Raw genomic sequence first — 11,676 nt, forward strand, 5'->3', positions numbered from 1 at the left:
ATAATTGTTTTAACATATGATGGAATAATTTGAAACATCGAAAATACCTACTGGAGTCAACGAAGTGGTCCCTAGTCCAGCATCTTTGTCTACAGCTAAAGTGCAAGTCCTAGCCGAAAGTGATTAAAAACGGGAGAATTTGTTTATCATGTGATTGAAGAATTTAGAATGTTGAAACTCGCTACTAGAACTTGCCAAAGGATACCTGATTGGTCATCTGTAGATTGTGTTGACACAATAAAGAACTCAACTGTAGCTGCCTTGGATACCCGTAAGACGATATCTGAACCGGAAGTACTTGTAGAGGTAAAGCACATATTTGCTATCTAATTCTTTTCGTTTTATCCCCACTTGGCTAGCGAAGATGATAAAGGAATGATGTGCATGTGTAAAAGTATAGTCAATTGTGTGGTCTTATATCGATTGATAGTTTTAACACTAAGAAAGAAACCAAGAAAAACGAACATTTTCCAATGTGCTTTAACTGCATTAGAGTCTTTCAGTGTTAAAGAAGGTTATCTATTTTGCTTTGAGGTTTCACAGTATGAAGATTTGTTTTTAGTATCAAAACTCTCTGAGTTAATCGACATATATTTAAATTGATTTAGAACACAGATGACCATTAATAACATATATTATACATGTGTTACCGAATAAACGGTTGAAATGAATTTATCAATGAAACGCGACAAAACTTTTATTAGATACACACAATTTCACACTCCATTCGTGAAGAGCCGTGTTGATAAAATCACAAAATTCAACTTTGCAGACATAATAATTTATTTCAAACAAACAATATCATCTTAAAAATACATTGAATGATATGATGTGTATGTACAAAAAATAGCGCGCAACACAATTCTTAGCTAATAAGCATACGAATTCTTATTCAACAATGACGTTTCTTGAACTTTCGGTCATACATTCAAAGAGACAACCTTCAAACATACAGAGGGGAAAGCATTCATTCCTTTGTCACTAATGCAAAAGTTCATTTGTTCAGCGGAAAAGTATGGACATGAATATTGCACTGAAAGACTCGGTAATTATTTTAGGGTTTCCGATAAATTCAAATCAAAAGATGTATTAAAAACACTTCCTATGTACAATTCCCGGCCCGCATTCGTCGTATTCCTGTTTTGTGATCCACATTTGCTGGAAAGTGGAGAGAGAACCCAGTATAGATCCACCTATCCACACCGCGTACTTCCGCTCGGGCGCAGCGGTGATTTTCACCTTCATGGAGCTCGGGCACACGGCTGTTACCTCCTTGGCCAGTCTGTCTTTAATGCCCGGAAACATAGTGGAACCTCCAGACAGAACAATGTTGGAGTACATATCTCTGCGGATATCGATATCACATCCCATGATGGAGTTATGGATCTGCTCGTGTATGCCACTGGACTCTAAACCTGTATAAAATAGATTTAAAATGCTTAAAGTAGGGGTCTAGTAGCGTGACGTCATGTCCGGATCGAACTCCGGTAATGGTTCACGTACTATTATTATCAAACGTATTTTTACATTTACCTGGATGTTTTTTCATTTAGTAAAATGAATACAATAACACTCAATCACTTATATTTGAGTAGACTATGGCTCCAATCTTCTTTCCATTTTTTGTCATCTAATTCACACATAAAACCAGAGGTACATATTTGTTTAATTGATATACAGGGGTATTACATGTTAAAATTATTTGTAAATTAAATTATTGTTTTTATATTTTATATATTTGTTATCTTGTTATATATTTGTTATCTTCTATTATGTGAAAATCATCTTCAAAATGGCTATTTTGGCCAAAAAATGTAAATATAAATTGAGATGCTGTGAAAATATTATGCTGAGAAAGGGCAAATTTTTAAATGTATTTTAACAAGCATTCATATATGAACATAATATGTGAATTTGAATGAAAAATCACAAGTCAAATTTTTAAAATATCCATATTAGTGGTGTTGCAGTGCCGTATTTCGGTTCAATTTTGTACCACCATTATTAAAAAAAACATGAAACTGTAAAATTTCACTTTTAATTATTTAGTTAGACATATCTATTTAATATTGGAGGAAAAAAATTGCAGAATCATACCTCAAACAAAATTTTATGGACATATTCTAGGACTTCTTCAATGAATTCTGATATTGCCGTTTGACAAATGGGGGTACACGTAATAAAAATACCATAATTTACTCATTATACTGAAACCCCCCCATTTTTTTGTTTGTTATCATACCCTAAAATGAACAATCTAAGTATTTAAACTCAAATTTTTGAGAAATCACAAGTAGGTCCAGGACTAGGGACCTACCTTAAATTCCTTTCTGTAACATATCATTGTCATATGTTTATCAACTTCTAGTATGACAGTTTTCTCTTGATTTTGTACTGTGAACTCCAAACTCACCTGAAAAGGATGGCTGAAATAAGACTTCCGGACAACGGAAGCGTTCGTTGCCGATGGTGATTACTTGTCCATCCGGAAGTTCGTAGGACTTTTCCAAAGCAGACGACTGTGCTGAGGCACAAAGCTCTTGTTCAAAATCCATAGCAACGTAACAGAGATTCTCTTTGATGTCACGAACGATTTCTTGCTCGGCTGAAATAGAGAGTAACGTAATAGTTTAATATATTGTATATAGAATCAAAGTTCACGTTTAAGCTTTGATACTTTCATAATTGAGGGATACCTTAAAGTTAAAATCTTACCAGAGTTCACAAAATTGTATCCACGTTCATGAAGTATTCTTTGTAAGTATTTGGTCAGATCTCTACCTGCCAAATCAACTCGTTTGATGGCGTGTGGAAGAGCATAACCTGTAATGTCGTGAAAGAAAGATCACCTAAATGATAATAATATGAAAATATCATTAATCTGATGTGCATTTACATATGGTTTCATATTTTAAAAAAGGAAGTAACCTTACCTTCGTAAATAGGAACGATGTGAGAAACCCCATCTCCTGAATCAAATACGATTCCAGTCGTTCTTCCAGCCCCATATAAAGAAAGCACAGCTTGGATACTAACATAGAATCCTGGTACATTGAAGGTCTCGAACATGATCTAAATTTAGAGTATAAAAAGTTTCAAAGAGTTTTAAAGAAAAGATGATACACGCGATTATGTGACCGAATAGGAGATTAAAATTTTAGGGGTGAAACCATTATTTGCTGTAAACTTTTGTTATGGCTCCTGAAGTACTTTACTTGTAGATTTTAATCTCTGTAAAATATAGAGGAGAAGGGTACCTGAGTCATCATTTCTCTATTGACTTTGGGGTTGAGTGGTGCCTCAGTGGTCAATACTGGGTGTTCCTCGGGAGCCACTCTCAGTTCGTTGTAGAATGTGTGGTGCCAGATCTTCTCCATGTCGTCCCAGTTTGTGACAATGCCGTGTTCCAATGGGTAATTTAGAGACAAGATGCCTCTGTGGTTTTGGGCCTCGTCTCCAATATAACAGTCCTTAGCACCCATACCCGCCATTACAATCTTCGAAAAACACAATTTGTACACAAATTTTTTTTAAAAACTTTTCTTGCATGTTTCGTTGTATATTGAGATTCAAATTGATATAAATAGATTACATTAGTCATGGAAAGTATCAGTCAAACTGTCAAGATTTAAAAACAACACATTTTCGAATATTTGCTGTTGGGAACTTACATCATATCTTGGTCTTCCTGTGATGGCGGGAAACACGGCCCTAGGGGCGTCGTCTCCAGCAAAGCCAGCTTTACACATTCCTGATCCGTTGTCAATAACAACGGCTGCTATATCGTCATCAGTCATGTTAATAGGCATGCTTATTGTGTACTTGGAAACAAAGTCTGTAAGATGATAAATGAGACCATTGTAATATATTGCAATTTCTAAATTAAAAAGAAATCATGGAGCTAAACCCTTTCAAACTATGCTCTCCCACTACAATATAATGGGACATTTCATTCCGGACAGGACAAAGTCTTGTATTTTTGCCACTGCTTAAATTGGAAACATTGAAATGAAGGATTATAAATAGAGAGTTAATAATTAACATCTTTGTCTGAAAGTTTGAGATATATTTCACACATGGCCATAGAATGATGATTATCAAAGCCCAAGACAAAATTCCTATTAAATTGGAGAATGGTTATATTTCTAGTACTACCTAAATCCTATCATAATGAAAGAGGAAGAAATGATGAAAAACAGGTAAACTGATCAGATGAAATATAACATTCGACCAAGGAATCAGCCCATGAGAAGTATTCATTACAAATTCTTCCGTCTACAGAATGATATTCGTAATTCGAACAATTCATACATAAATTTACAATTCTGTTTAACTCAATTTTCGATTTTTTAAAATCTATGTCATTGTTTTTCTACCATAGGATAGTGGTGAAATTTTGTGAAGACCAGATTTTAAGATAAATATTTATAATTCTACAATAATATGCAAGTTCCATCTTGATCCATGAGATAGAGAAAAAATTTCTCGATGTTCCGTGATCATTACATACAAGGTAGAGAAAAAATACACATGAAAACATTAGCGATAAATCGAAAAGTGCATTTATCACGACGTGGATTTTAAATAATTTTATTGAAAATAAAATTAACAAGACATATCTTATGATTAATCTTACCTTATACTTTTTTCGGTTCAGTATCAGATACTCGGTTTAACTCGGAATGATTACTGTGCTGTTTTCCACACTTATATACTACTGGGGACTGTGTCATGTGTGAGAACATTTCCAGAATTGGAGAAGATGAAATCATGAAGGCTAGCTGTTAAAATCCAAACAAGGTGATCGTCTACGCCTTCAATACCTTATAAGTTAATGTTAAACAGCGTTTAAATCTAAAAATAGCAATTAGTGGTTTACTTTCAAATACACATATAGATTATCAGCGGTGTAGTTCGCGTCATTTAAAAATAGGCATCATATATAGACAGGTATAAGTTTGGTGAGTCAGTAGACATCGGCATCATTAACACAACTTCTATCGATATGGTAAAGTAGCTATGCTGTCGATCATGATTTGGTGGTTTTCATGTGTAATGTTATGTAGCGTTTTGCGTGGACACCAGCTGATTTCGTTTTCTGATTATCATACAATTAGGTCATAATATCCACCAAATTATGCTATTAGTGCCGCAGAGATGAAGATATATTATCCAACATCATACTTTCACTAACATAGTTAACTATGGAGATTAAAAGATACACATGTTTGAAAAGAGTGAATAAGATGCATATCATTTAACGTTCGTCCACAAACGTGACAAATTACTGAATAAGATATTGAATGATTATTCTTATGTAACCGGTAGATATTTTGATTCACTGCCAGGTGTAAGATAACAAGTACAAGTATTAGGATTGTCAAAATGTTCATAGCATGGGCAACTTAATTTATGTAAGATTCATTTATATGTTCCTCAAACGTAGTGAAGAAATACAGGGTTTTGAAATGTTGACATATTTTGAAAACCACATACGCTTTATAACGTCAATTGTGCATGCGGTCGAAAGGAAACTTCATTCTACTTGAAGAGTTTGTAATAGACACGAAATTTATCAATTGGGTCCGATTTTGATATGACTCTCATGCATGCAGTTTGAACTTTTTCACTATTACCATTATACCAAAACTTTTATTCGTTTTTTTTTTTTTTTTATTAATCATTAAAATAAAATGTAATTTGTAATGTAGATACATCTTTTAAATTCCCTTTATTCCAATATTTTTTTTACCATGTTTGTTTTAAACTGGCCCATTACGATTTAGAAGAAGTCGAAATTCTGACAAGACTACAGGCAAACGACGGACAAATCTTGATTCTAACACGAAAGCTCACTCGAAAATATACCCCAGGAGATCCAAATATCGCATGTCATCCGAGCCTTAATTAGACAGCTGATTTTAAAAAGAAAATATAATATACAAACATCAAAACATTCGAAGAATATGGATATATTACATAATATTACATAACAAAGATTGTACACAGCATGAAAATACAATATATTTATTCAACAAGAGCATATGCAATCTATACATGTAATCTATACATGTATTCGGTGAACATAATATGTATATATTACAAATTATAAATAATGTCACTCAAAGGATAAATAAGCTTCAGTAAGACCACAAGATGTGAAATTTTTCTTTGGATTTGGATTGATTGTTTGTACGTCTCGCCGAGAATTTTTCACTCCCATTGAGACGTAGCCAGCTGTGCTGAAGTATCACAAATTTAGACCTATTCTTAGCGCCCAGGGCCGTAACAGTGAGAGTTCTTGATCGTGCCAACGCCTGTCACGACACGGGACCTCCGTTTTTAAGGTCATATCCGAAAGACTCATGATTCTGACTTCTGAATGCCGAGTATTTGGCGAAGGAGCAATTACAACCTATTTTAATGTCTTAGGTTTGAGCCACGCTCGTACTATGGCCACCATGGTACGAGCGTGGCTCGAAATCACGACCTCTCGGTTACGAAGTGAACGTTCTACCACTGAGCTACCACGACCAGTTTCTCTGGACTTGGATATCGCCATACATTCGAATACTTTATCTTACCTACATGTACTTTCAAGCGTGTATTTCTTTAGAAAATTATCGAAGTCTCTCTTTTTTCTTGAACAACATTAGCCTGGCATTATGATGCCGAAAAACCGAGTGTGTTAACACTGGCCATCCTATAACTGTTAACGCTTAGACAGGAGGAAAACTGAATGAAATCTCAGGTTAGATTGACATCTTTCAAATTTTACATGCAAATATAACGTACCGTACATATCACACAATTATTGATATTTTCTCGGTCAATATGATGCGTTGGCTCCCCACAAGCAATTTCTACCGAGTCCGAAGAACGAGCTGAGTATTCCAATTCCAGGTAGCTAACCATATTATTGCCCGAGACAATTTCTATAATTGTTTTAACATATGATGGAATAATTTGAAACATCGAAAATATCTACTGGAGTCAACGAAGTGGTCCCTAGTCCAGCATCTTTGTCTACAGCCGAAAGTGATTAAAAACGGGAGAATTTGCTACTAGAACTTGCCAAAGGATACCTGATTGGTCATCTGTAGATTGTGTTGGCACAATAAAGAACTCAACTGTAGCTGCCTTGGATACCCGTAAGACGATATCTGAACCGGAAGTATTTGTAGAGGTAAAGCACATATTTGCTATCTAATTCTTTTCGTTTTACCCCCACTTGGCTAGCGAAGATGATAACGGAATGATGTGCATGTGTAAAAGTATAGTCAATTGTGTGGTCTTATATCGATTGATAGTTTTAACACTAAGAAAGAAACCAAGAAACACGAACATTTTCAATGTGCTTTAACTGCATTAGAGTCTTTCAGTGTTAAAGGTTATCTATTTTGCTTTGAGGTTTCACAGTATGAAGATTTGTTTTAGTATCAAAACTCTCTGAGTTAATCGACATATATTTAATTTGATTTAGAACACAGATGACCATTAATAACATATATTATACATATGTTACCGAATAAACGGTTGAAATGAATTTATCAATGAAACGCGACAAAACTTTTATTAGATACACACAATTTCACACTCCATTCGTGTAGAGCCGTGTTAATAAAATCACAAAATTCAACTTTGCAGACATAATAATTTATTTCAAACAAACAATATCATCTTAAAAATACATTGAATGATATGATATGTATGTACAAAAAATAGCGCGCAACACAATTCTTAGCTAATAAGCATACGAATTCTTATTCAACAATGACGTTTCTTGAACATTCGGTCATACATTCAAAGAGACAACCTTCAAACATACAGAGGGGAAAGCATTCATTCCTTTGTCACTAATGCAAAAGTTCATTTGTTCAGCAGAAAAGTATGGACATGAATATTGCACTGAAAGACTTGGTAATTATTTTAGGGTTTCCGATAAATTCAAATCAACAGATGTATTAAAAACACTTCCTATGTACAATTCCCGGCCCGCATTCGTCGTATTCCTGTTTTGTGATCCACATTTGCTGGAAAGTGGAGAGAGAACCCAGTATAGATCCACCTATCCACACCGCGTACTTCCGCTCGGGCGCAGCGGTGATTTTCACCTTCATGGAGCTCGGGCACACGGCTGTTACCTCCTTGGCCAGTCTGTCTTTAATGCCCGGAAACATAGTGGAACCTCCAGACAGAACAATGTTGGAGTACATATCTCTGCGGATATCGATATCACATCCCATGATGGAGTTATGGATCTGCTCGTGTATGCCACTGGACTCTAAACCTGTATAAAATATATTTAAAATGCTTAAATTCCTTTCTGTAACATATCATTGTCATATGTTTATCAACTTCTAGTATGACAGTTTTCTCTTGATTTTGTACTGTGAACTCCAAACTCACCTGAAAAGGATGGCTGAAATAAGACTTCCGGACAACGGAAGCGTTCGTTGCCGATGGTGATTACTTGTCCATCCGGAAGTTCGTAGGACTTTTCCAAAGCAGACGACTGTGCTGAGGCACAAAGCTCTTGTTCAAAATCCATAGCAACGTAACAGAGATTCTCTTTGATATCTCGAACGATTTCTTGCTCAGCTAAAATAGAGAGTAACGAAATAGTTTAATATATTGTATATAGAATCAAAATTCACGTTTAAGCTTTGATATTTTCATAATTGAAGGATACCTTGAAGTTAAAATCTTACCAGAGTTCACAAAATTGTATCCACGTTCATGAAGTATTCTTTGTAAGTATTTGGTCAGATCTCTACCTGCCAAATCAACTCGTTTGATGGCGTGTGGAAGAGCATAACCTGTAATGTCATATTTGTGAAAGAAAGATCACCTAAATGATAATAATATGAAAATATCATTAATCTGATGTACATTTACATTTGGGTTCATTTTTCAAAAAAGGAAGTTAACTCACCTTCGTAAATAGGAACGATGTGAGAAACCCCATCTCCTGAATCAAACACGATTCCTGTCGTTTTTCCAGCCCCATATAAAGAAAGCACAGCTTGGATACTAACATAGAATCCTGGTACATTGAAGGTCTCGAACATGATCTAAATTTAGAGTATGAAAAGTTTTAAAGAGTTTTAAAGAATAGATGATACACGCGAGTATGTAACCGAATAGGTGATTAAGATTTTAGGAGTGAAACCATTATTTGCTGTTAACTTTTCTAATGATTCCTTCAGTACTTTAATTGTACATTTTAATCTCTGTAAAATATAGAGGGGAAGGGTACCTGAGTCATCATTTCTCTATTGACTTTGGGGTTGAGTGGTGCCTCAGTGGTCAATACTGGGTGTTCCTCGGGAGCCACTCTCAGTTCGTTGTAGAATGTGTGGTGCCAGATCTTCTCCATGTCGTCCCAGTTTGTGACAATGCCGTGTTCCAATGGGTAATTTAGAGACAAGATGCCTCTGTGGTTTTGGGCCTCGTCTCCAATATAACAGTCCTTAGCACCCATACCCGCCATTACAATCTTCGAAAAACATAATTTGTAAACATACATGTATATATTGTACTTTTCTTGCATGTTTCGTTGTATGGCGAGATTCAAATTGATATAAATAGATTACATTAGTCATGGAAAGTATCAGTCAAACTTTCAAGATTTAAAAACAACACATTATCGAATATTTACTGTTCGGTACTTACATCATATCTTGGTCTTCCTGTGATGGCGGGAAACACGGCCCTGGGGGCGTCGTCTCCAGCAAAGCCCGCCTTACACATTCCAGATCCGTTGTCAATAACAACGGCTGCTATATCGTCATCAGTCATGTTAATAGGCATGCTTAGTGTGTACTTGGAAACAAAGTCTGTAAGATGATAAATGAAACCAGTGTAATATATTGCAATTTCTAAATTAGAAAGAAATCATGGAGCTAAACCCTTTCAAACTATGCAAACTATACAAAATAATGCGACATTTCATTCCGGACAGGACAAAGTCTTGTATTTTTGCCACTGCTTAAAATGGAAACATTGAAATGAAGGATTATAAATAGAAAGTGAATAATTAACATCTTTGTCTGAAAGTTTGAGATATATTTCACATATGTCCATAGAATTATGATTATCAAAGCCCAAGACAAAATTGCTATTAAATTGGAGAATGGTTATATTTCTAGTACACTACCTAAATCCTATCATTATGAAAGAGGAAGAAATGATGAAAAACAGGTAAACTGAGATGAAATATAACATTTGACCGAGAATTCAGCCCATGAGAAGTATTCATTTCAATTTCTTCCGTCTACGGTATGATATTCGTAATTCGAACAATTCATACATAAATTTACAATTCTGTGAAAGCAAATTTGCGAATTTTTTTTTTTTAAATCTATGTAATATTGTTTTTCTACCATAGGATAGTGATGAAACTTTGTGAAGACCAGATTTTAAGATAAATATTTATAATTCTACAGTTCCGTCTTGATACATGAGATACAGATAAAAATTTCTCGATGTTTCGTGTTCATTACAAAAATGGTAGAGAAAAAATACACATGAAAACATTAGCGATAAATCGAAAAGTGCATTTATCACGAAGTAGATTTTAAATAATTTTATACTTATGATTAATCTTACCTTATACTTTCTTCGGTTCAGTATCAGATACTCGGTTTAACTCGGAATGATTACTGTGCTGTTTTTCACACTTATATACTATTGGGGACTGTGTCATGTGTGAGAACATTTCCAGAATTGGAGAAAATGAAATCATGAAGGCTAGCTGTTAAAATCCAAACAAGGAGATCGTCTACGCCTTCAATACCTTATAAGTTAAATGTTAAACAGCGTTTAAATCTAAAAATAGCAATTAGTGGTTTACTTACAAATACACATGTAGATGTAAATTATGAACGGTGTATTTCGCGTCATTTAAAAATAGGCATCATATATAGACAGGTATAAGTTTGGTGAGTCAGTAGACATCGGCATCATTAACACAACTTCTATCGATATGGTAAAGTAGCTATGCTGTCGATCATGATTTGGTGGAGGTTTACATGTGTAATGTTATGTAGCGTTTTGCGTGAACACCAGCTGATTTCGTTTTCTGATTATCATACAATTAGGTCATGATCTCCACCAAATTATGTTATTAGTGTCAACCATATGAAGACATATCATCCAACATCATAGATACACTAACATACATGTAGTTATCCATAGAGATGAAAAAAATACGCAGGTGTGAAGAGAGTGAATAAGATATATACAATGTTTAATTTAATATTTGTCCATAAGCGTGACACATTACTGAATAGAATATTGAATGATTATTTTTATGTAACCGGTAGATATTTTTTGATTCGTTGCCAGGTGTAAGATAAGAAGTACAAGTATTAAGATTGTCAAAATGTTCATAGCATGTGCAACTTAATTTATGGAAGATTCATTTATTTGTTCCTCAAACGTAGTGAAGAAATACAGGGTTTTGAAATGTTGACATATTTTGAAAACCACATACGCTTTATAACGTCAATTGCGCATGCGGTCGAAAGGAAACTTCATTCTACTTGAAGAGTTTGTAATAGACACGAAATTTATCATTTGGGTCCGATTTTAATATGACTGTCATGTATGCAGTTTGAACTTTCTCACTATTACCATTATACCAAAAGTTTTATTCGTTTTCTTATTAATCAT

The 11,676-nt window shown here is 34.6% G+C and overlaps 2 protein-coding genes across 2 annotated transcripts; both read right to left on the reverse strand.

Moving 5' to 3' along the window:
• Positions 1-765: 765 nt before the first annotated feature.
• On the reverse strand, positions 766-4,810 carry LOC130046860 (actin-5-like). Its single transcript, XM_056140138.1, has 7 exons — positions 4,637-4,810; positions 3,672-3,835; positions 3,258-3,497; positions 2,934-3,072; positions 2,716-2,823; positions 2,414-2,605; positions 766-1,415 (listed from the first exon to the last, which is right to left on the reverse strand). The coding sequence occupies exons 2-7, from the start codon at positions 3,807-3,809 to the stop codon at positions 1,090-1,092; spliced, it is 1,143 nt and encodes a 380-aa protein (XP_055996113.1). The 5' UTR covers positions 3,810-3,835; positions 4,637-4,810; the 3' UTR covers positions 766-1,089.
• Positions 4,811-7,640: 2,830 nt separating this feature from the next.
• Positions 7,641-10,751, reverse strand: LOC125683093 (actin-5-like). Its single transcript, XM_048923872.2, has 7 exons — positions 10,612-10,751; positions 9,676-9,839; positions 9,260-9,499; positions 8,936-9,074; positions 8,712-8,819; positions 8,410-8,601; positions 7,641-8,290 (listed from the first exon to the last, which is right to left on the reverse strand). Exons 2-7 carry the CDS (start codon positions 9,811-9,813, stop codon positions 7,965-7,967), a joined length of 1,143 nt encoding a protein of 380 aa, XP_048779829.2. The 5' UTR covers positions 9,814-9,839; positions 10,612-10,751; the 3' UTR covers positions 7,641-7,964.
• Between the last annotated feature and the right edge of the window lie 925 nt (positions 10,752-11,676).

This window comes from Ostrea edulis, chromosome 6 (genome assembly GCF_947568905.1).
Source record: "Ostrea edulis chromosome 6, xbOstEdul1.1, whole genome shotgun sequence".
In the NCBI taxonomy this organism is placed as follows: domain Eukaryota; kingdom Metazoa; phylum Mollusca; class Bivalvia; order Ostreida; family Ostreidae; genus Ostrea; species Ostrea edulis.

Bases quoted from the DNA above. Each gene is read 5' to 3' on its own strand.
- LOC130046860 (XM_056140138.1), bottom strand. From the start codon at position 3,809: ATGCCTATTAACATGACTGATGACGATATAGCAGCCGTTGTTATTGAC. The intron at 3,498-3,671 runs GTAAGTTCCCAA...TGTTTTTCGAAG, and splicing joins CAGGAAGACCAAGATATGAT to ATTGTAATGGCGGGTATGGG. The intron at 2,606-2,715 runs GTAAGATTTTAA...TCTCTATTTCAG, and splicing joins ATACAATTTTGTGAACTCTG to CCGAGCAAGAAATCGTTCGT.
- LOC125683093 (XM_048923872.2), bottom strand. From the start codon at position 9,813: ATGCCTATTAACATGACTGATGACGATATAGCAGCCGTTGTTATTGAC. The intron at 9,500-9,675 runs GTAAGTACCGAA...TGTTTTTCGAAG, and splicing joins CAGGAAGACCAAGATATGAT to ATTGTAATGGCGGGTATGGG. The intron at 8,820-8,935 runs GTGAGTTAACTT...ATGACATTACAG, and splicing joins CATCGTTCCTATTTACGAAG to GTTATGCTCTTCCACACGCC.